Source organism: Panthera onca, chromosome B3 (genome assembly GCF_046562875.1).
Source record: "Panthera onca isolate mPanOnc1 chromosome B3, mPanOnc1 haplotype 2, whole genome shotgun sequence".
NCBI classification, from domain to species: Eukaryota; Metazoa; Chordata; class Mammalia; order Carnivora; family Felidae; genus Panthera; species Panthera onca.
The window spans coordinates 101,287,442-101,312,551 of record NC_138344.1 but is presented as its reverse complement, the minus strand read 5'-3'; the positions used below and the strand labels follow the sequence as shown (position 1 = coordinate 101,312,551).

Here is a 25,110-nt window from a genome sequence, read left to right as displayed (position 1 = left end):
GATGGGTGGGGGAGACTGCCAGGCGACGGGGCAGGAAGGGAGGAGGTCGTCGTGCCATTCTTAAAGGGGCCCCAGGGAAGGCGAGAGGCTGCTGACGGCCGGAAGGAAAATGGTGAGTTGCCGCCGGGGAGGGCGGGGGCCGGAGGGCCGGGCCAGCCAGCCCGGCTCTCCTGTTTGCCGGAGCCAGGCTCTGCGGGCAGCGCCTGGGGTGGGTCGGCGGCCGCTTCCGCCCCGGCTGCTGGCGCGTGCCCACAGCCAGAGACTTGGCCTCTGCCCGCAGCCTCTTCCACCCGGCCTGAAGGCAGCATCCTCCGGCCGGGCCTGGGGTCGACCCGCCCAGCGGATCCTGGGACTGGGGTGCGGCCAGTAGTAGGGTTGGGTCACCCTCGCCTGGGTCCTTCTGGATGGAGAGTGCCAGCTCCTGAACTGCAGGGTCGAAGGGGGCTGGAGGTCTGGCTCAGCGAAGGGCTCCCCTAAACGCCGATTTCTTGCCAGGGCCCGGGCCAGGCCTGAGGGGCAGACCGGCGCTGAGCACCTTCCGCCTGGCGGCCTTTTCAGGGAGGTTTCGGAAATTCAGATTCCATTCTCTCGGCCTCGCCTTAGCTTCTGTCTCCTCCTTCCTTGGCCTGCCGCTGGGGATTTCTCCGTATCCTTGCTTTCCATGAGTCAGGGCAGCTGGAAACCTTTGACCCAAGGCTTTGATGCTTTAGCCTTAAAGTATCTGTCAAATGCTTTAGTTTTGTTTGTTCTGGGGCCTTTAGCTTCCGTCCTCGAATGGGTTGAACCCCATGCTTGAAAATAAAGTGGAGAATTAAATCAATTGCCTAACAAGGATTTTTCTGGATCTTTCTATTGGGTGTTTAAATATGCTCAAATATGCTCGTTTCTTTAATTAGAAACCTAACACAGCTCCCCACTGCCCTATCTCTGACCTGTCACTCATTTCTCAACCCATCTCCCAGATCTTGTCATGGTCACCAAATCCAAGGGACTCTTCAATTCTCATCCTAACTGACCTTTCATCTGCATTCTGGACAGTTTACTCTCCCCTTTTTGAAGCTTTCGCTTTCCCCAGACTTTCCCCTTGACTTCTTGTTTTTCTCTTAACTTTTACTGTTGGTCCATATGTGTCCCATGCAGACTTTTCTTCCCTGGACATCACATGGAGGTGTTCTAGGCTCCAGTCTAATGCTTGGTTTTCCATTCTGTTTTTTTTTTTTTTTTTCCTTTATCCATCTTTTCTTACATTCATAGTTTCAATTACCTCCTGCCTATAAGCAGATGACTTGTGAATTTGTATCACATTTGCTTCTGAGATCCAGTTCAGATCTATATTGCCCACTATTTAGTTACTTTCTAGGAAGCTTTTCCCCACTTGGGTGCTTCAAAGCCACCTCAGTTTGTCCAGAGTAGAACTCATTCTCTTTCGTTGCAAACCTGATTTTTCCTCAGTGTTCCTCAACTCAGTGAAAGGTATAATTTAGTCTGTTACACAAGTGAGAAGTTTGGAGTTATCTCGGTAACTCTTTTTCCTAAGTCACCCCTCCAATATCCAGTCTGGCATTAGCTCCTTTGTAGTGGTTAAGAGAGTGTCTAAGAGATCAGGCTTCACTAGTTGTGTTAACTTTGGGGAAGGAACTTAACCTCTCCAAACCTTAGTTTCGTGCAAAATGAGAATAATAAAACAAACTCATTCTAAGGGATTATTTTGAGCATGAGGGGAAGTGCATGTAAAGGGCATAGCACCATGTTTCTCTCACAGTGTTTAATAATGTGTTAACTGTTCTTAGCAGTATTTCCCTACTTCTCTTGTTCCTCATCAATCTAAGCTACTTTTCATCTCTCACTTGGACTAGTCTTGCCAAGTAACTAGTCTTGCTCTCTTCATCTTGGCACTCTGTTTCCTGCATGCAAATCTGATCATGTTTCCCATCACCTCTCTGCTTAAAACTCCTTAGTGACTTCCCTTTGCTCATAGGATAAAGACCAAAATATGACCCACGAGGCCCTATGTGGTCCAGTCCCTACCAACCTCTTCTTATACCATGTTCCTGCTCATTCTCTGTCCTAGAGTCATACTGGCATTTCATTATCTTACATGTACCATGATCACTTTAATCAAAGAGTTTCTGCATAGGCAGTTTTGGTCCTTCAGATACCTTTTTCAGGCAAATCTTTTGTGACCATAGTGTTCTTCCCTGGTCCTAAGTTCTCATAGCAGCTTGTGTCTCTCTTGTCTAGTTCTTACTACAGTTACAAACAAATACACATTTTCTTACCGGATCCTCTTTCTTTTTTTTTTTTTAATTTTTTTTTAACGTTTATTTATTTTTGAGACAGAGAGACAGAGCATGAACGGGGGAGGGTCAGAGAGAGAGGGAGACACAGAATTGGAAACAAGCTCCAGGCTCTGAGCTGTCAGCACAGAGCCTGACGCGGGGCTCAAACTCACGGACCGCGAGATCATGACCTGAGCTGAAGTCGGACCCTTAACCGACTGAGCCACCCAGGCGCCCCTTACCTGATCCTTTTGGATGTAGGTCTGTCTTCTACTAGACTGTAATAGAAGCTCCCTCAGGGCAAGCCCATATTATTTATTTATTTATTTTATATGATTGTATTCCTAGCACTTACCGTGGTGCTTACACTCACTAAATGTTTCTTACTTGGAGAAACCAATAAGTGAACAATCGAGCTCAACACTCCACTTAACTGTATATTGATATTTACCCACATAGAGTTGTTTGCAGGGTGTTATACTTACTCTTAAATGCTTCTGCTAACTGTAAGCAATTAGAATTGACTGAGCCTGCGTCCCTTTTCTTGTAGGAAGGAATTTTTGGCCTTATTATGGTATTGGGAGGGGTGAAAATGCCAAAACAAGCTCTGTAAATCAAACCACAGCATGATTTTCATTTGGTTTCTGATCCTCAGAATGTCAGGATTGCACAAGCAGCTCTGAGTGTCAGAGCTGGAAGGTAAGACTTTTGTGATAAGTTGTGGTCTTTGCCTAAACAAGAATCTAAAATATTTATTAGTTTTGCTAATGGGTTCTACCCTTGGTTGAAGAGAGAATGGAAATTCTAACTTTTTGACTTCTATATTTTTCTTGAAAATAGACTATGGTTGAATACTACCTTCAGGAAGCTCCGTATGACTTAACATCTCTTTTTCTAAGGAGAACTAATAGGATGCATGCACTTGACTCCTTATTTATTGGATAGGACCTTATTTATTGGACAATACCTATTGACAGGATGTCTTTTCTAATTGTAAATAGCATATCCTGTGGTCTGTCATACCTTACATATTACCAGTGTTCTGAATTAAAGGACAATTTGAAATAATAGCTATTTCTGATTTAACTTATGCCCTCATTTACCCAACCTGGGGTCAAAAAAGTAGACTTTTATTAAATTTGTATTTTAACTTAAAATTGGAAGCCTTCAACTTTTTGGGTTATAATGAGACATGTATTTAGCATTGGTCTCTGAAATGTTCTAATTTTCTTGAAGGAGAGGGAAACATGTTTGAAAAGATCAAAGAATGTGGACCTTCTTTTGGTACCTGACTCAATCAGACCTGTTGCGGGGGGGGGGGGAAACAATGTGGGGAATTTGAATTCTATTTGATTATTTGAGACTGGAATTATGGTTAGGTTTTTTAAGGTGAGATATTGTTATTATCCTTGTATTCTTAATGGCACATACCGTCATTTTAATGATACGTACTAAAATATATACAGTTGAAATGACTTTGGGCCTTTGCCGTGTGACTTCCATGGGGGCAGTATGGAGGGTTTTGATGCAATAAGATCAACTATGTGTTGATAATGTTTGAAACTGATATAGTGCATAGGGTTCCACTATACTATTCTCTCTCCTCTATGTGTTCAAAGTTTTACACATTAAGAAAGGGAAAAAAAAGATTTCTGTCCTCGTGCTTTCAATCAGTAAAATACATTTGCATTACTAAAAGAAGAGTGCTTTAGGTCATTTCCTTGCCAGATTTCTGGAGAAGAATCTCTAACATTTTTTCATAATTGTAAAAGGTTCTTTTAGTATAGTTTATATTTGTTTCATCTAGTTTTGCTCTCATAATTCTTTTTTTTAAGAATTCATAATTCTCTACACCCAATGTGAGGTTCAGACTCAAGACCCTGAGACGAGCTGCATGCTCTGCAGACTGAGCCAGTCAGGTGTCCCGCTTTCGTAATTCTTAATAACTTCTTTTTTTAATCCCCACAGTAATTTAGTTAAGATATAAAATGGTATTGGTATTTACTTTTGTGACTTACTTTTCTTACTTTTGTTTATTTGTATTTTTTCACAGTTGCGAGACACAAAAATGAACCAAGGTCTTATTAATTCTAAGTACAATAAAGATGATTTTTCCTGTTCTTCTTGCATAGTGCAAAAATGTATTTTCTAACAGCAGTGATCCTTGACTTTTCCTGTATTCTTCCCTTCTCTGGCTCTGATGAAATTGCACATTATTATATCTAGTTCTTTGAGATATTTATTAGCCAAAGAGAAAGTTAAGGCATAGCCTACACATTAGATGAGCAAATGTGTATGATTAATGTAGATAAAGGTTGGTAGATTTAAAAGCTCTAAGTGTTCAGGTGTTTCATGTTCATTTAATTGTGACATGTAGATGTCAGTATGTTTTTAAAGGTATTAAGCTTTATAACTTTCACATGTACATGTATTGAAGTCATGGCATTTTATACATTTTTTTTTTTTTCTTTTCTAGAGTGAGTCTTTGGTGGTTTGTGATGTTGCTGAAGATTTAGTGGAAAAGCTGAGAAAATTTCGTTTTCGCAAAGAAACGAACAATGCTGCCATCATAAGTAAGCTAAAAGTGATTGCCTCAGTTACATGGTCTCTGTTGATTTTTATCTTATAGCTACATTGAATAAACTGAGACTTCAGGAGATAATATGCCTCCTCCTGTTTTATTTTATTTTATTTATTTATTTATTTATTTATTTATTTATTTATTTTTAACGTTTATTTATTTTTGAGACAGAGAGAGCATGAACGGGGGAGGGTCAGAGAGAGGGAGACACAGAATCCGAAACAGGCTCCAGGCTCTGAGCTGTCAGCACAGAGCCCGACGCAGGGCTCGAACTCACAGACCGTGAGATCATGACCTGAGCCGAAGTCGGCCGCTTAACCGACTGAGCCACCCAGGCGCCCCGCCTCCTGTTTTAATCCTCCCCTTTGCTTTTAGATCACTTTAGAAAATAAGTAATATTTGTTATCATAGAACAGAGGTGGAGTATCCTGCCTCCCTCCTCAGCTGCCTACACAGCTCTGGAGAAGATGATCTTAGTCACCTGGTCATGGTAGTGACCCACCCAGCTCCATCCTTTAACTTCTCAGGAGACTAAAAATTTCCAGGTCATTCAATCTCAGCCAGAAACCTTTGCTTGCACCTAAAATGGTAAAATGTTCAGCATTGTCTTCAAAGTGATTTGGGGCCTCATTTCAATTCTAGACTTGAACCCTAGTTTCATGGAGAGTACTTTTAAGTGTCACCAACTTCTGACCATGGAAAGAATGATTTGCATATAGCCTCTTCTACTGTGAGCTGTAGCTGATGTTATGCAGATTTCTTTTATATTCTTAAGTAATATTTAAGATGTGGGTGATGATTTAGGAGGATGAAGGAAGGGCGGGGGGTAACATTGTAGAACTCTATAACTATGCTTAACAGAGAGGCATCCAGCAGATGTGAATTAACGAGGCAGTGACAACTTGTCACGAATGTTGGTTCTATTACAAATAAATACTACAACGTAGGCATACAGTTCTTAAAAGTGAACATTCATGTCAGTGCCATTTTGCTGCAAAAGATAAAGCTATTTCAGATCTTACTGTATCTTACAGAATTTACTATGAAGTTATTACAAACCAAAACTGGCCAACATTTCAGAGTAATGGAAAAGTATAAAGGCATAGATTATCCAAACATTTTTCAATTTGGCTTCAGGTTATGTTACATATATTTGCATATAGATATCACTGCTGTTTGGTAATTCTTCATGTCAGAATAATCATACTGCGCTGTGAAATCTGGACTCTGGAGAAGCTGGAAATCTAGTGGTGGTTCTATCCTAACCCCTGGTCCGCTTTTCCTTTGCAGTTCTGACCGTGCTACATAGACCACGCTCCTTTATAGTCACCCTTTCAGACCTTTTTTTATTATCAAGGAAGTTGCATTTGAGTTACAAAATTCTTCAGATACACAGGAAATGTAAGGAGTTGATGTAAAATTCTAAATAAGCAAATTAGGTGATGAGAATTGTGGGTAAAAGCCTTTAAATGCTGACTGCTTGAAAAGCACAGCTAGCTAATTAGACCATAAACTAAACTGCAAATGAGTTTTATGTTTGTGTTTCTTAATGTTTTAATTTTAGATGCCAGAAAAAGGACTGAGACTCTGTGAGTTGGGTAGATCAAGGTCACATTAGAATCACAGTTTACTTATACTGTATTTTTATTTTAGTGAAGATTGATAAGGATAAACGCCTGGTGGTACTGGATGAAGAGCTCGAGGTTTGTTTAATCAGCTAAGTACAGTTTTATAGTTAAGCAATTGCTGAAAGATGCGGTGTTAGTTATGTGTCCTTTTAAAATGAGTCTAAATACATGCTCATTATGCATGAAAAGCATGTGCTAATTATTATGTAGCACATTGTCTTGCTAATTTAATCACATTCTTTAAAACATTAATGAAACCAATGTAGTAAGTGGTCGAAGATAGGGCTACACGTCCAGTAAAAACTCAGTTAACTTTATAACTTCTAACTTGTTCAGCCAGTAATTAAAATCTAAAATGCTATAACCTAAGCGTTTAGTTTGTCAAATTAAGTAACTAATTTAGACTGAAAAAAAATTAACTTTTTTCTCTTTCCAAATCAGATGCTCCTTTGAGGAGTGGCCTATTATCTTATTCAGAATTTCTTGACAGCTGAAACATGAACACGGCTATTTAGATAATAAGTGGAACTAAACTGAGTGGGCTGGTGTGGGCTTTCATTGGCTTGAGGGTTTAGGAATCTCAGCTTATATACAACGTAGTAACCTAAAATTTTATGTTGTGGGATGTGGTTATGAAGTTATATCTGTTAATAGAATGGGTACTTGGTATAAGGTACTTGGTATATACTTAATGTATTCTGGGTAAGAAAATGTTTAAAAAGTTTTTTTCTTTATGGTGCTAGGGCATTTCACCGGATGAACTTAAAGATGAACTGCCTGAACGACAACCTCGATATCCTTTTCTTGGTGCTTTAAAAAGATTTGTTTCCTTTAGTGGTCAGAATTTTATTTACGAAGTTGGTTTGTTCAATTTTTAAAAGACCTATATTTTACAAAATTTTCTCCTACACCATGATTACAATCAAAATATGTATGCACGGGGGCACCTAGGTGGCTCAGTCGGTTAAGTGTCCGACTTCAGCTCAGGTCATGATAGCAGGGTTCGTGAGTTTGAGCCGTGCATCAGGCTGTCTGCTGTCAGCCCAGAACCCACTTTGGATCCTCTGTCCCCCACTCTCTCTACCCCTCCCCCACTTATGTTTCCTCTCTCTTTCTCTCTCTCTCTCTCTCTCTCTCTCTCTCTGTGTCTCTCTAAAAAAAAATGTATGCACATATTGGACTAAGAAAAATGGGAAGTTGATGTACTAGTGGGATGAATTATTTCCTTTTTTAAAAATTCCTTCTATTATGTGGTTACAATAAAAATTTAGAAAGAAAACCTCCATACTAAATCTACACTTTTAATATATTTTTGAGAGATAATATGATTTAATAACTTAACTTTGGGGCTCGTGTATACTTTTATGGAAAGATAATGATAATAAAGGTATGGCCCAAATGGATAAGAGAGAAATTTACCACTCACTAGCTCCCCAGGTGTATATTTCTTTCAGAACTTTGTCGGTAGATACTTGTCTCAAATAGAGCAATAATTTTAGTTTCTTTAACTTGAGAAAAACCTTCATTGTGTATAGTTATAAATACCAACATGATGATGGAAGAGTTTCATATCCTCTGTGCTTTATTTTCTCCAGTCCTGTTGGTGAGTGAATTCCTTTATATAGTATATTTCGTCCTGATATAATTAAACCATTTTTATATAAGACAAATTTTATGCTTGTTTTAAAGATGTAAAGTGTTGACTTAACCTAAATAGAGGTATGTGTGCATGTGCACATGAATTCATCCTTAGAAAGAAGTTGTTTTCTTAGGATACATTTCTAGAAGTGTAATTCATCAGTCAAATCATACATACATTTAAGGAATATGAAACGTAGGGACATTTTAAAATACCAGCATACATTTTCTGTTTTCGTTTTGTGTGTGAGTACATGAACTTCATGTATAATCATGATATATATTTGTGTTTATGTGTAAAATAGTAGTTACTGATGATAACGCCTATAATCTTGAGAATAGTTTCAGAGTAGCTTACATTAGATATTAAAGTGGCTTATTGTTATTCAGGGTATACCCATTATCACCAGAATTCCCAGTACTGTCACCATTATGCCCACAACTCTGAACTCTAAACTTTACTTTAGCACTTAAAATAGTAACTTTTGTCCAGGGTGCATCTCCCCACACTGATCCATCACCATCCCCAAACCTATATATGTTAGGCATCCATAAAATTGACCTTGATATTTAATGTCAAAATTAAAATAGTGCTGAAAAGTTCTTAAGTATTTACGAGGTTGTAAAAGATCTACAGAGATGTAGCCTCATTTATTTTTGTTGACCTGCAGCCTTGTTTGTCATTTAGCTATGGCTTTGTGCAGGCAATATGCAATGTAAGACTCTCGAAATACACCCATACACACTGAGACTGAAGTTTTTTGTAAACTCAATAGCATAAGAATATCCTAAATGTGTCATTTTTTGAAAGTAAAAAGTGAAAACTCATCACTTTTTAAATTTCTAAGTCTCATGTCTATACTAATCTCTTTTCCAGGATGTAAGCCTGAACAACAGATGATGTATGCTGGGAGTAAGAATAAGTTAGTCCAAACAGCTGAACTAACCAAGGTGGTATTTGTATTTTACTTGCTTATTGAGATACTATTTTTCCCTTAGAGCAATAGCTAAAGTAATCTGAAGAGTTAAGTATTTTTTATGCAGGTGAAAGTTATTTAGAACACAGCAGTGAACTTAGAGAGTTTTATTGTTTGAAAAAAGAATGATACAAGTCATTAATCAAAGTGTGTTTTTTGAATGGAAATTACAAGTTAATTAGAAGAAATCACATTCAAAATATAGGCAGCTTTAGAAAAGCCACTGCAACTATTCAATCTATTGAGAGTTTTTTTTATCTTCCGTAATGTAGTTTCTAGTAGATAAAAGTAAGTATTGAAGTTTCTCATAGCCCTTTACCATAGCCTAAATGAAACAAATTCCACATTATGCAGTTAACTATCTTGTTCCCAAGTCTAAAGTTAAATTGTTAAGAATACTTACTAGCTTTATTAAACTAGAACATTCTGTTTTATATGAGACACTGTCCTTATGCCTCCACTGTCCCCATTGTTTTATGGCATTTTTTGAAGTTTAATGGTAAGAGAGATACCTGTTCTCAAACTTTATTTAACTTCCACGTATTAGTTTGAGTTGTAAAAGTGTGTACTTTTAAGGTTTTGAAATGGACCATTACATCACTGAAATAATATTAAATAACATTTCCTTTCAGGTTTTATTTTAAGAACAGCATCAGTGTTTTCTCCTTAGGTGTTTAATCATCAATCCAGGAGATGTCTTTCATTCCCCCCTGCTTTTACCTTTAGCCCATGTGATTGTCATTGACAGCCCCAATTTATAGACCCTACTTTTTCTCATTTGTACCATAGGAACACCCTGGAGTTGATCTAAGGGGTGGGTGATTAGGAAGGACAGCCTCATTCCTGTTCTAATCTCACACACACCATAAAGTGCTGGAATTAAGGCATTACAATTTATAAGTGACTTTTACAAATAATCACATTGAATCCTCACCACGACACTGTGAGGTTGATGGTGACATTCCTGTTCTGTAGGTGGGAAAATTGAGTTTCAGAAGGACTGAGTTTCAGAAGACTGGCCCAAGGTTGCATAATAGTAAATTATGCATATATATATACTTAAAATAGTAAATGACAGAGCTAGGATTCAAACCCACATCTGGCCTCAATCCCATCCTTTCTACTCTATTACATTGTTTCTTTATAGCCATTATACTTCCCCAGCCTGTGTGTGTACAGAGATTTGTGGCTGTGGGCCTGTAGTCCGTCCTTATCAAAACATTCTACAGCTTGTATTTCCTCCAACTATGGAAGACCAGTGTATGTTCTTCCGGTTCCTAACTGATTGATTTTAGTTGTGTATACTTGGGGTATCTCTTCTAGTGGGTAAGATGTACAGAACTGTTCTTTTAGAATATTTGTAGATTTGTGCTTTTAAGAGAGTTTTGGTTTTATGCCATCTTGATTGCTAAACTTTGGTAACTTAGTACTTAGCATTTTAAAAAAGTAAAGGTTGGGGCACCTGGCTGGCTCAGTTGGTAGAGCGTGTGACTCTTGATCTCACGGGTGTTAAGTTCGAGCCCCATGTTGAGTGTAGATTACTTTAAAAAATAAAAAATAAAAAAAGTAAAGGTATATCTAATTTACATAGATAAGTCATGACCAACATGAATGAAAGGAAGGAGAATTTGATATTCAACACTCACATATATATGTATATATTTTTGAGAGTGTTAAAGTATGACGTAAGGTTTTTTTCTTAAGGTATTTGAAATAAGAAACACCGAAGACCTAACTGAAGAATGGTTACGTGAGAAACTTGGATTTTTCCACTAATGTGAACTTCTGTGTTACTAAAGTATTTATGTATTAACCTGACCATACTGGAACCAGACATAAATACTTATGCCTAAAAATGCACTGTTACTTACAGTTTGTTTCCTGCAGTAAAGAAAAATTCTTCGTTTGTTCAAAGTTTGAACAAAGGGGAAATCATCTTCATAGTAATGAAACTTTGTAAAGTGTTTCCTTATATTTGTAATTGTTAGGTGGACTACTTCTCTCCAGGGACTTTTTGCACTCTTGTGACTAATTTCTATAACTTATGGTTCAGAATTTGTTACTATTTACAGACACTATTGGAAAGTGGGTATTAGATTGTGATAGACAACAGTTGCCTCCTTTTGACAAATACTGGATATTAGCAGTTTATATATGAAAATAGCGTATTATCACTTGTCAAATCTTTGAAATTAATTTGGGGTAAAAGACTTGAAGGACCCAATTTTGAGCCATGAAAAGTAATTTACTGTAGTATAATCTACATTACAAGTACATTTTTCATCAGTTCATGCCTTCTCTGGTTTCCTGTATCTTTTTAATCAAGTCCAGAAACTTTGTTCATCAGCCGTTCATTCTTAAGGTCTGGGAGTTAGATGTTATAATAGTTATGACTATTAGGTTTTCTTCTTAATAGAAAATAGCATCTTAGTCTTGGAAATTGATAGGTTGGAACTAATCAAGGGCTTCATTCCTGGTTGTGTCATAGCTAGATAGTTTTGGATCTAGGTTGATAACACTTTAATTATAAAGCACCTCTCAGTGTTGTCCTGTGAACACTAGTTACTTTAAGTGTGTTAATACTGTGCCTTTGATTTGTTAGCTTTAAAGTTAGTTTAAGACTTTTACACTGCCAGTATTCCAGATTTGGTGAAATTAATACTTTTGTAAAGGGTCCAAGTAAAACAGTTTTCTAAATGTGTTTATCTGAAATTTGTAATAAAATCAACTTCATATTTTTAAAATTCCAACTATCTGCTTGCATTGGTGAATATATGGCAGTTGAGAGTTGTAACTTTGGGTATATTTATGATTAGTTTCGTGCCATAGGAAAAATTATTTATCTTAAAACCTTGGCCAGAGTTAATAACATTAACACATCAATAGAAATTGCATCTTCTACCCTAAATGTCAGAAGATATTCTAAACTGTACGTCAGTCTTCTTGGCATCTTTGGCATGAAGCAAGGATTCTAATATGTAGTGTATTTTAACAACATGTAAGTAAGTGTTGAACTTAATTTGACAAACAGTGTTGAGACTCTAAAGACTAATAAAATTTGGTGAGCAGATTCTTATATTAAGAATGTCTTAGTCATTTCAAAACTAGAAAGGCATTTTTTTTTTATGTTGGCATATTTTCCATTCATCCATTCTTTGCATTTTCTTTTTGAGGTTTCTGTGCCAACTTTAATAAAGAGGTGAAGATAGTTGGAATTTCCACAATATTGAATCTTCTGTTGCCAGTGCGGTTTGGCTTCACTAATCTAAAAAACAGGAAGCAGTAGGAAGTTAGTTGGAGATGAGGAAGTGCTAGAGTGGGCATTTGTTTTGGTTATCGAATGGGAAAGATTCTCTATTCCAATTTCTGGAGAGAGAGAGCGAGAGAGAGAGAGAACGAGAAGGAGAGAGAACTTTACCCAGGAAGTTTATGAATTCTTTAAACAGCTATTTTGATATTGGAGAATAATGCTTCTAATTCTGTAGAAATGCAGATATAACCCAAGTGAATGGAGAGTGTTTTTTAATGTTTTTAAATGAAGGAAATGAGATTTCGTTTCACCTGGTTTGCAGCAATAAGAGAAACTAGTGCTGCAAGAATGTATTTTTTAATGAGGTTCCTTTTTTGTCTTGCCTGTTTTTGGTTTTTTTAAACTGAAAGTCCTCACTGACCTCCATAAACAGAACTGAGTTCCCCTGTTCTCTAACAGGGGCAAAGAGCTATGATAAATCATGCTTTTTTGACCTTGGTTGATGCCTTGTCTATAACATGTATTTTACAAGACAGTAAATAAGACTGGGGAAGCAGTAGAATGTGTTTTTACTCCCTCTGTCCTCTAGGGAGACTTCTAAATTGTATGCTCCAGAGTGTTCTCAGACTTTTATATAAATTTCCTTCCCATCTAATCAAATTTTTGCATTGTTCTTTTCAAGTATATTTCTATTTGCTCTCTTTTTCTGCCTTCTCTCAAAAAGTAACTCCAGATTTGACAATTGCAGTTTTTACATTCCATAGCTTTCTGGTGCAGCTATTCTCATTCATATCTTAATCTTTCCCTGTTGGCATCAGCTTTTTTTCCTGGGAGCCTCCTTCATGGTCTTCTAAGTCAGCATTAGTTTTGAAATTGTTGGCCTTGCATAATAAGTTCTGCATAGCATCTAATGTAATGATAGAGCCAGCTAGTAATTCTAGCATGTGTTTAGTATGGTTTTTGTGGCAGCATAACTGACAGATGAAGAAAACTGTTCTCAGGTTACTATGCTGAAATTCCAAAATGTCATTTTGAGTAGTATTCACTTCATTCTGGTATTGAAGCAATCATGTTAGGAGAAAGGTTGTTAGACTGTTTTTGTTTAATTGACTTCTAAAATAAATGTTCAAATTGTCTGTTTCTAAAAAGTTTACCAAATGCCTAGTGCAGTTAAACATACTCTTGTTTAAGAGGGTGTTGCTAAATTTTTTATTATCATTACTAAATAATCTTTGTAGCAAAATGTCTGTCAGCACTTTTCTGTCCCCTTTTATCTCCTATTTTCAGGAGTCACATGTAGCCATAAACTGTATCTTGGTCCGACACTTTAACTAAAAATTTCCAGTTAGAGGAGTTTATTGCCAAATTAAATTTGGCTGTCTTTATTCCCCACGTATATAGATAGTAAGGAAGGTATACTTAAAAAAATGTTTGGACTCCTTTAAAACCTGAGCAATGTCATTAATCCATAATGTGGACTAGTGATGAATAGATATTTTCATAAGAGTTTAAATGCTGATATTTGGTGGAAGTAGAGAGTAACTTGTATTCTATCAATTCAAATATTCTTAGTACGGTTGCTTTCCCTGTTTGTTCAATAGACTGATAATACTGGAATCTACAGAATTTGAGCCTTTACAACTTATGTGAAGAAGTGTCTCAAACATTTCTGGACAAATCTCATTTTGTATTTCTGGAAGAATGTAAATCTTATAGGCCACTTAACATCAATGGTCCCAAGTTGAATATTCTTGAGAAATTTGTTTCTTGTTATGCCATTTGACATTTCAAATCCGTGACCATGTTCCTGTTAATATTCAAAACAACTATGTTAAGGTTGTGATAGAAACTGTGTTTTCTTGCTTTTTGGAATATAGTTCATACGCGTATATTACTTGAATATTGTTTGAGATCACTAACTTGCCAGGGCAGTTCCCACTGATCTAGATGGTCCAATATAATCTCATTCAGGAGGCTTGAAACATTAATGGTTTAGTCTTGTGAACTTTAACAGTTCCCTGTCATCATTTAACAAAATCAACAACTGGCACAACTTCTTAAGCTGTGATTTCAGTCTCTGCTAGTTCATATTGCATGTTTATTTTGGACAGTCTTCTGTTAAGCATGGTGCTTGTACTGGTTTAAATAAAATGTTAACATGAAAAGGCTTCCGGCTTTTCTTTTTTTTTCTCACCTCCTCTGCCTTTTAGAGTTACTTTTACCTGCCTGGCTCAGTTGTGGTCTTTGCATGAGCCACACAGATTCAGTTTACTTTCTCTGGAAAAACTGAAAGGCAAAATAAACAGGAATCACTTGGCAAAAATAGGATGGGTGAAGGAGAATGTAACAAGATTATAAAAATTTCTAAAACTTGGTCTGATGCTAAAATGATTGTAGTGGCAGGGGGCGTTCTTTCTTTTCTTTCTTTTTTTAATGTTTATTTTTGAGAGAAAGAGTGTGAGCAGGGGAGGGGCAGAGAGAGGGAGACACAGAATCTGAAGCAGGATCCAGACTCTGAGCTGTCAGCACAGAGCCCGATGTGGGGCTCAAACCCACAAACCATGAGATCGTGACCTGAGCCGAAGTCGGATGCTTAACCAACCTAGACACCTGGGTGCCCCCAGAGCCCCCTCTTTCGGAGGGTTGGTTGGTCAGGTTTTTCTGGGTTCTACCCCTATCAGAAACCCTCCATTACTTGTTTTGTTTACTTGCATGCAAAGGTACCTAATTCTAGCACAACCTCTGGTTTCACCTACCACGATTCCCTACATTTACACTCCAGCCTAATGGAACACCCTTCTTTCTTGGGCACATGCTCTGGGCCATATCCCCTACCAGCACCCTCCACATGCTGCTGCTGCCTGTCAAAAATAACAATCTTCAATAATGATCTCAAATGTCATTTGAACTATGAAGTCTATTTGTCAAACTAAATATAGTAACTTCTTTAGGAAAATAAAACACAAAACTTTTATTAAACCAGTATCATTAGAGAAGGGCGCCTGGGTGCCTCAGTCAGTTAAGTGTTTGACTCTTGATTTCGGCTCAGGTTGTGATCTCACCATGGTGAGACCAAGCCCTACATCAGGCTCTGCGGAGTGTGGAGCCTGCTTAAGATTCTCTCTCTCTCTCTCTCTCTCTCTCTCTCTCTCTCCCTCCCTCCCCCCTTCTGCCCCTCCCCCCCATGTGCATGCGCATGCTTTCTCTGTCAAAAAATTAAAAAAACCAATACCATTAGAGAAAAATTAGAAAATACAAACAAGCAGGGTGCCTGGGTAGCTTAGTTGGTTGGGCGTTTGATTCAGCTCAGGTCATGATCTCACAGCTCATGAGTTCAAGCCCTGCGTCAGACTCCGTGCTGACAGTTCAGAGCCTGGAGCCTACTTCAGATTCTGTGTCACCCTCTCTCTCTGCCCCTCCCCCACTTGTGGTCAGTCTGTCTGTCTCTCACTATCTCTCAAAAATAAACATTAAAAAAAATACAAACAAGCAAAAGGAAGAAAACATCTGCTCCAAGAAATCAATTGTGATGTGTTTGGTTATCGGTTTCTCTGTAGGAGGAATCCTCTGGCCCCACAGTTTTTCTGGGAACCCTGAGGAATTATGGAATTATATTCTTTTTTTTTTAAGTTTATTTATTTTGAGAGAATGAGAAAAAGGCAGAGAGGGAGAGAGAATATTAAGTAGGCTCCATGCTGTCAGTGCAGAGCCCCAAATGGGTCTTGATTTCATGAATCATGAGATCATGATCTGAGCAGAGATCAAGAGTCCAACGTTTAACAGACTGAGTCACCCAAGTACCCTGTAACTCATTTTTTTCAGGTAATAAAAATTCCAGTCTAGTCTAATGTCAAAAATGTCAATGTCTTACTTCCTTTAAAGCTCCCTCCATCGGGGCACCTGGGTGGTGCAGTTGGTTAAACGTCCGACTCTTGATCTCAGCTCAGATCACGATCTTGCAGTTGGTGAGTTCCAGCCCTGCATCAGGCTCTGTGCTGATGGCGCTGATGGCAAGGAGCCTGCTTGGGTTCTGTCTGTCCTCTCTACCCCACCCCTGCTTGTGCTCTCCTGCTCTCTCTCTCTTTCAAAATAAATAAACTTAAAAAAAGAACCAAAATAATAACAACCAAAAAAAATTTCCCTCCCTCATCTCTCTTTCCTAGCCTAGCCTCTACTTTCATCAAGTCCACTTCAGGCTGAGAACCCACTGTGGGGATGGGGTGTGGTCTGTTCCTCGTCCTGCTTTGCTCCCCCACTCCCTAGTTGTCTCTGGGCCCTCTGGGATTAGTGGAGGGGTGCAACTTAAGGGAGCAAAAAAAGACTCATTAACCTGGTACAAATGTAATCAGAGTTGGGGCCTTCTGGGGTGCGGCCAATGTCAAATACCAATTCTATTTCTCCATTGAATGCTTCTGTGAGCTCTTTGCCAATTCCCATTGAGGACTTTGGCTAGAAGTCCCTTGACATGGGTCATGTCTTCTATGGCTAGTGGCTTTACCACTGTCCCTCCCAGGTCTTAGCTTCTGGTAGTCAACTCTGGCGTAGGCGCCCTGCTTCTCCAGATAGACATCTTGAGTTGTGTCCCTTGTTCAGCTCCCTTCCTCAGCCCACAAGAAACATGCCTCTTTGCCTTGCTGCCATCAGGGAGGGTACAGTTTGCTTCCTCTGTCATCAGTGTCAGCTCTCACATCTGGCCCCTGCATGGTTCTCTGGTCTCATTTTGTCCCATTCTCCTAGCCCACTACACACGAGCCATACTGGGCCTATTTTTATTTGTCAAACACACCATGCTCAGGCATTCTCACTAGCTGTAGCTTCTTCCTGGGAAGATTGCCCACTCTCCCTTCTCTGCACTCACCTCCTCCATATTCCTTTGGCTGGCTTCTTTATTCTGAACTGAGCTTAAATGTTGCCTCTCACAGAGACTTTCCCTGATCATTCATCCTAAGGTAGCAACATAGTCACCATCATATCACATCTGTTTTTTTTTTTTTTCCTTTTTTTCTTTTCTTTTTTTACATCTGTTCTAATTCTCTGCCTAGCACTTACCACCATCTGATAGTTTTCTAATTTATGTAACTGGTCTGAATAGGGAATCTCAAATGTACTTGTGTAAAAAAAAATTGGGAGGTTTTTTTCACAAATCGCTGCCTCTCTTCCCCATCAAACCTCTTTTTTCCTCTGGTTAAAAAGCTTCCTTGGTGATCTATTTCCATCATATTTCAGGCTGATTGTTGTAAGTGCCTCTTTCTATTACTAAGATTTCAGTTCAGATTCATTTTAAAAATCCAATCTTGTACTTGAATCAAACCTCTTCTCTCCTTCAGCATACACTGAATTTGTGGCTTTGGGGAAGGTAGGAGGAAATACTTGCCCTCAAGTCCTGTTCTCTTGTTCTGCCACTGGCACTTATCCCCCTGGTGTGGGGGAGGGGAGGGAGAAGACGTTAGCTTCTGTGCCTGCTCCCGGTGAGAAGACTAGCCTCCTGGATTGATTTCCTTTTTGTGCATGCACATGTTGGTAAAAGAAGGTTGTGGTTCTTTTGGATGTCACTGCTTCTCTATTTAACACTGATTGGCCATGAGTTCCAAGAATAGGGCAAGCATTCAAATGCTGGTTCTTTCCTAGAAGTTATCTTTTGCATCTTTGGATGGCCTTTTGGGGTTTCTTCATGATTACTCTTTCTATAACTTTTGTTTTACTTGGATTAATAATGACCCCCCCCCCCCATTTTCTTAGTTTTCAATGTAGTTATTGTTTTTTTCCTGAACACCTCCAACAGATTAGTCAAATGCCTAGCAATTCTTCTAAATGCTTCAACAAATAAAATCTGTCAGTTCCAAAAGATTTCAAGTACGAAAGGAGAGTCGAAATTACATACATTTAAGTAACTTGTAGTTAAATAATTCTCAGTGAAAAAAAAATATCAGTTCCCCCCTTCCCCCCCCTTCTTAGAAGACCTCCTTCCCCACCTTCCATCCTTCCTCTAAAATCTGTATTGGATGCTCTATAGGCATGAGCATTTTGTTCTGAAGCTTCTTAGCTGGAACCACTTGGTTGGGTCTCATGTATTCCCTACCTTGTTAACTCATTTTGCTGAAGCTCATGGTACATGGGAGGAGAGTTTTCATATTTCAGAAAATGTTTTTACTCCGTCTTCACAATTGATTGGTGGTTCAGCTGCTGTGACAGATATTCTCTGATTGCCTCTCCAGAACCTGTCAGTCTCCACCCTTCACTCTGGTCTCTGTCCCCAGGAGGCCAACCTTTAGGAACTACATCAGCTGGCTCCCTTGCCCTCAGGTTTCTGCTGGAGGTCAGCCAATCTCTAGGGAGGATGGAAAGGGAAGACAGGTATTTATTCCCTCAGTCACAACATTAGGGCCTCGGCAGGCTATGGCCCTCCATTGAAAGTCACTTATCTACTCAAGACAGTCTTCTCTTTCTGAATCCTGGTAACCACTACCTTCCTTCCTTCCATGGACTTCGGGATGGGAACACAGAGTTTTTAGGACTGTGGTATCTCTTCTCACTCTGTAGTTTTAGCCCTTTATCAAATCCTTCTCGAATTATCTATCCCCTTTCCCGGGTTGAAATTCTAGGGTGGAAATTATCTTCCTCAGAATTTTAAGGGCATTGCTCCTCTACCTTCTAGTTGCAACATGCTGTTAAGAAGTCTGATGCCAGTTTGACTCCAATTGTGTTGTAAGTTACGTTTATCCTTTGGGATCTTCTCCCTAGTTATGATATTGTGCAATGTCTCCATGATGTGATTCGGTGTGGATTTGGTTTCATTCATTGTGGTAGATATTTGATGGACTATTTGAATCTGGAGATTCACATTCTTCAATTCAAAGAACAATTTTTTCCCATTATTTATTTGGTAACCTCCGTATTTTTGCTCCCTCCTAGCACTCTTACTGGTTTGGATGGTGGACTACTTGCTCTGACTCTCTAATTTTCTTATCTTTTCTATTATTCATCTCTTATATTTTTTGTTCTTATTCTGGGAGATTTACCTCAACTTTCTCTTCCACCCCACCTGTTGATTTAAATTTTTCAGTTATATGTTTAAAAGCTATACAAATTTTATTAGTAAGATCTAACAGTTAAGCAAGGAAAACAAAACTTCTTCAGAGTCCTTAAAATATTTTATAAACACTTTATATTTCAACAAAGGTCTTTTATCTTGGAATAGGCAGCTAACAGCATCACTACAGCTAAATATTTTATAAACACATGTGAAAAAAATACTGCAGTTGATCGTTGAATAACACGGGTTTAAACTGTATGGGTCCATTTAGTATATGTGCTGCCGAAGCGAGCACTGTATGGGTCCATTTATATGTGGGGTTTTTTTTATACAGTACAGTATTACAAATGTATTTTCTCTTATGATTTTCCAATATTTTCTTTTCTCTTGTTTACTTTATTGTAAGAATACAGTGTATAATACATATACAATATGTGTTAATCAACTGTTGGTGTTATTGGTAAGGTGTCTAGTCAACAGTAGGCTATCAGTAGTTAAGTTTTTGGGGACTCAAAAGTTATTCATGTATTTTCAACTATGCGGTAGGTCAGCGTCCCTAACTTCCGTGTTTTTCAAGGGTCAAATCATCAGACTGTACACCTTAATCTTACATGTTATATGTCAATAATATCTCAATAAAACTAGAAAAAAACATTTTAATATATATTAGTTTCCTTTCAATCCATTCCTATGTATAGGAGATAATTGTATATGGTATTATCCAATTTTTGTAAATAATATATATATTCTTCCTTTAAAAAACTATTAATAAAGGTAGTTAGTTTCATAATATTTTTTTGAGTGCATATATCATAGTGTACTCAACAGTTCTCTTGTTAGATATTTTGGATGTTTCCAAAATTACTGCTAAAGATATTTTTGTTCAAAAGAATTTTTCCATGCTTTGGATTATTTTTGAGGGTTATTTTTTTTAAGTTTTTTTTTTTTTAAGTTTATTTATTTATTTCAAGAGAGAGAGAGTGCCCATGTGTAAGCGGGGGCATACGGAGAGGGAGAAAGAGAATCCCAAGCTAACAGCACAGAGCCCAACATGGGACTATATACCATGAACCATGAGATCATGACCTGAGCTGAAATCAAGAGCTGGATGCTTAACCAACTGAGCCATCCAACGCCCCATAGCTCACTGTTTTTTGGTTTAAAAACTACACCCATGGCCAAAGATTTGACAACCTTATGTGTTTTTTACCATTTTATGGTTAGCCATGCATTGACCTAATTATATGATATAAAAAAGAATTTAAATTATTAAACATACCTCGACAAAGCTTAACACATCTAAAAATATTTTTTCCTGATAATTTGGGATGCTTCCTTTAGAAAGTGTTCGATCCTTGGGGCACCTGGGTGGCTCAGTCAATTAAGCATCTGACTTTGGCTCAGGTCATGATCTCACGGTTTGTGATTTCAGGCCCCGAGTCGAGCTCCCTGCTGACAGCTCAGAACCTGGAGCCTGCTTCGAATTCTGTCTCCCTCTCTTCTCTGCCCCTTCCCTGCACATTCTCTCTGTCTCTCTCTCTCTCAAAAATAAATAAACATTAAAGAAAGTGTTGAGTTCTTACATGGAGTTTGGTCTTTTTCTGGAGCAATTATTCTAATGTACTGATAATGTTTGATGATTTTTGTATCTCAATCATACTTAATTACTGCAGGTTTATAAGATGTTATATATATATATATATATATATATATATATATATATTTATACACCTTTCTTTGTTTTCAAATATTTATTTGGTATTTTCTTGTATTCTTTAAGTAACCTTTAAAATAATTTAGTTCCAAATCTCCTTGGGATGTTGATTACAATCGTGGTAATATAAATTAATTTGGGAAAAAATGACATCTTTTAAAACTTCAGTTAAGGAAAATCTTTTAACTATGTCTTTTATATTTCTCAGTGAGGTGGTATAGTCTTTCTCATATTGGTAGCACACATTCCTTGTTGAAATTTCCGGGTATTCAGTTTAATCCATCTCTGGTCGTGAGATTAATTGTGAGGTTACTCATGGTAGTGAAGAGCTTGACCTAGGGATGGCTGTACAACTGAGCTTCACTGAAATTGGAATATGGCCTGGGGAAATGGAAGCACCTAGCTTCAGCTACACAGACCAAGTTTTCTGGTTTTCACTTCAAATGCAGAAGTTTGTTGATCTTCTGCCATTAGGGTAATAAAGTACTTCCCTTTCTAGTGCCATTGGTCCTGCGGTTGAACCACCTGGCCATTGACTCTGCTAATCTCTTCTCCATTTCACAGCTTTGGCTTGCTCAAAACCAATCTGAATTTCCTATACCCATGGCCCATGTTTGCCCCTTCCTGCCTCATAGCCACTCTCACATTACAAATTCAGATTAAGTTCCCTTTACAACCCATTAGGCCTGGGGGTGGTAGTGGCTCCTGGCCACCGCAAGCCCCAGTGTCCTGCCCCTTCCCTCATTAGTTTCCTTCAGCCCTGCCCACACTAGTCCAAACAGCCCAGGACATTGTAGGGTGGGACACGGCAGGGCTGGCATGTGCCTCAGGCTTCCGAAGGTGAGACTCCGTGTGATGTTGGAGGTCATAAGTGGAACTTCATTACTGTTCTACTAGCCTGCGACCTTCTGTGAGAAACGGAATGGAGCTACTCCAATAGAACTGGCGGGAAATAGGTTTTTTAAAAATTATGAAATTTTGGGGCGCTTGGGTGGCTCAGTCGGTTAAGCAACCGACTTCAGCTCAGGTCATGATCTCACTACTCGTGAGTTTGAGCCTGGCATTGGGTTCTGTGTTGACAGCTCAGAGCCTGGAGCCTGCTTCATATTGTTTCCCTCTCTCTCTCTGCCGCTTGTGCTTTCTCTCTCTCTCTCTCTTTCTCAGATATGAATAAAACATTAAAAAATTAAAAAATTTGAACTTTTGGGGCCCCTGGGTGGTTCAGTCAGTTGAGTGTCAGACTTCAGCTCAGGTCATGATTTCACAGTTTGTGAGTTTGAGCCCCACATCAGATCCTCTTTCCTTTTCTCTCTTTGCCCCTCCCCCACTTGCTCTCTCAAAAATAAACATTAAAATAATTATGGACTTTTTACTTAAAAAAATTATAAAATGCAAAAATGCATAAAGATTTTTAAAGTGTACAATTTAAAGATTAACCACGAAAGAGTATAAAATTCAAAGATTAACAAATGAAAAAAACATACCCCGGCACTCATTATCTGGCTCAGTTACCACATGTAGAAGAAGCCTTTGGGACTGGCGCTCAGTGCTAGCTGAATAGCACCTCCAGGCACCAAGGTTTACTATGTCATATCTGCAAAGGGTGGCTTCCCCCCTCCCCCATGTTTTCCAAGCCAGTGGCATTCCTAGACTCCCAGTGTCAGGTTCTGTGATGTTTCACGACGAATGAGGTTAGCCTAGGAGGTAGTATCAATAACAGTAGAAACAAGTACCAACCAAGCAGTGAACATTTGGACTGTTGACTATTACAGAGTTTGAATACTTTCCCCATTCTTGTTTAGGAAAAGAAGCAGTGCCTGTGGGAGGGAGAGGTTACTTTACTTCTGCTTAGACATGGTTTTGGTCTACTCATAACTTGTGTTATTTATGGTTTTGCCTTACTTTGAGATCCCACGTACTCCTGGGTTCTGTTTACTGCTTTCCCTTTAGTGGGAAAGTGGCCTTGCCCTCTGTGGCTGAGTGTCACGTTTGAACTCCCAGCAAGACAAAGAATCTGTGTGGTCTGCTTGGGGATATTGTCCTGGTGAGACACAGCATTGCCCAGGAGGCTGCCTCCTCAGTACCTAGCTCCTCTACTTCACGGTCCATTCTTAGAATAAACTTCCATAAACCCATGCAACTTGAGCGAGCACGACTCTGTTCCTTGTAACCCCAGTGAGCCTGAATAACTCACAGATCAAATTGGCAGAATCTCCAATAAGGGGGAGGATGAAGTATAGAGGACGTTCAGATTATAGTCTCAGGTAATCAAACATGCAAAGCTATCATAGAGAATGTAAGGCACCCCCTGGTGCTCAAAAGGTGGCTCAATAATTTCTTGAAATAATTGTTGGTGTTTTTCTTTTGTATTCCCTTTTTCCCCCACACTGTGAAGGTGGCTAGGCCTTTTAGGCTTCCTTGCTTGAGGATTTTTGCAGGCAGGACAGAAAGAAGAAATCATTCAAAGTCAACAGTTCTCCTTGCCTTTTGTGAAAGTTCTAACTGCATTGAGGAGACTCAGCTGGGTGTCCCAGAGGGGTAGGGTGATGAATGAAGGCTTGTGGGGTCTGGGAGGAAATGAAGAGATAGTGGTTAGGCTCCTAAATTGGAAAGGGATCAGAGGTCTATGGGTCTTGCAGGCAATGGACCCCTGTGCCCTGCTCTGTGGGCTCTGGGGAGGTGGTGACATAGTAAAGAGGGTGATCCTAGGGTGCCTGGAGTGACCAGAGTTTCCAACCTTGACAACCGTTCTTCTTCTCCTTCCCCTCCTCCTCTTCCTCCTCCTCCTCCTCCTTCCCTTTCCCCTTTCCCTTCCTCTTCTTCATCTTCTTCTTTGTCTTCTTCATCTTCTTCTTCTTCTTCATTTTAGAGAGTGGGGCAGAGGGAGAGGGAGAGAGAATCCCAAGCAGGCTCCACGCTCAGCACGGAGCCTGACATGGGGCTCTATCCCACGACTTTGGGATCATGACCTGAGTGGAAATCAAGAGTCAGATTCTAAAAGGAAGGGGAAATGGAGTCGGAGTAAAATGATTTAAAAACAATAAAGAACAACAACAACGACAAAAGAACATGGTACCCTCTCTATGACCCAGAAACTTCACTCATAAATAATTACCTAAAAGAAATGAAAATATATATTCACAAAAAAAGACTTGGATAAGAATATATATATGGCAGATTTATCCATAATAGCCCCAGACTGGAAATAACCCAGACATCCATCAATAGGAGAATGGGAAACAGATTATGATGCATTCATGTGATGGAATATTACAGAGCAATAAAAAGGAATGAACTAATACAACAACAACAGCAACAACATGGGTGAATCTCTGAGACATGCTGAAAAAATCCAGACATAAGAATACATACTGTATAACTCCAATGATCCCATGGAAAAGATAAATCTACTCTGTAATGACAGCTGGTTCGGTGATGGCCTTGGGCTGGGGGTTGGGAAGGGGTACAGTGGATCTTTTGGGGGGGTGCTGTAAATGTTGAACATACTGATTGTAGGTGGTTACCTGAGTGTATCATTTTGTCTAAGTTCATTGTGCACTTAAAATGGGTACATTTTATTTTTTGTAAATCATACTTTAATAAAGTTTTTAAAAATGAATGAGTTACTAATGCATGCAGCAATGTGGAAGAATCTCAAAGAGAAAAGCCCCAAAACATTATCCTGAGCCAAAAAAAGCAGACACAAAAAATGCATAGGATTCCATTTAATAAAATTCAAGAACAGATAAAACGAATCCATGGTACTGGAAAGCAGAACAGTGTTGCCTGGCGGCAGGTCATGAGGGAATTATGTGGGGTGGTGGCAAGGTTCTGTATCATGTTTGGGGGTGGTTATTACATGGATGTATGCATGTATTGAAAGTCCTTATACACCTAAAATCTTTGTTTTTCACCATCTTTAGATTGTACCTTTGTGTGATTTTGTGGGAAAAAAAAGACACATAAGAACAGAACAATAACAATAAAGAACATATTTTGCACACATGAAA

General features: G+C 38.8%; 1 protein-coding gene across 3 annotated transcripts; it reads left to right on the top strand.

Annotated features, from left to right (window-relative positions):
- Nucleotides 1-25,110, top strand: GMFB (glia maturation factor beta). Of its 3 annotated transcripts, XM_081795932.1 has the most exons (8): nucleotides 1-112; nucleotides 4,756-4,852; nucleotides 6,514-6,563; nucleotides 7,232-7,282; nucleotides 8,007-8,091; nucleotides 9,004-9,077; nucleotides 16,236-16,318; nucleotides 20,819-25,110. In XM_081795932.1, exons 1-7 carry the CDS (start codon nucleotides 110-112, stop codon nucleotides 16,272-16,274), a joined length of 399 nt encoding a protein of 132 aa, XP_081652058.1. In that variant the 5' UTR covers nucleotides 1-109; the 3' UTR covers nucleotides 16,275-16,318; nucleotides 20,819-25,110. The 3 variants fall into 3 exon arrangements, with proteins under 3 accessions (XP_081652058.1, XP_060475863.1, XP_081652059.1); XM_060619880.3 differs by lacking the exons at nucleotides 16,236-16,318; nucleotides 20,819-25,110 and adding an exon at nucleotides 10,808-14,518 and having other exon boundaries at nucleotides 7,232-7,281; nucleotides 8,009-8,091; XM_081795933.1 differs by lacking the exons at nucleotides 16,236-16,318; nucleotides 20,819-25,110 and adding an exon at nucleotides 13,955-14,518.

Bases quoted from the DNA above. Each gene is read 5' to 3' on its own strand.
- GMFB (XM_060619880.3), top strand. The intron at 4,853-6,513 runs GTAAGCTAAAAG...TTTTTATTTTAG, and splicing joins GAACAATGCTGCCATCATAA to TGAAGATTGATAAGGATAAA. The intron at 7,282-8,008 runs ATATCCTTTTCT...CTTGAGAAAAAC, and splicing joins CTGCCTGAACGACAACCTCG to CTTCATTGTGTATAGTTATA.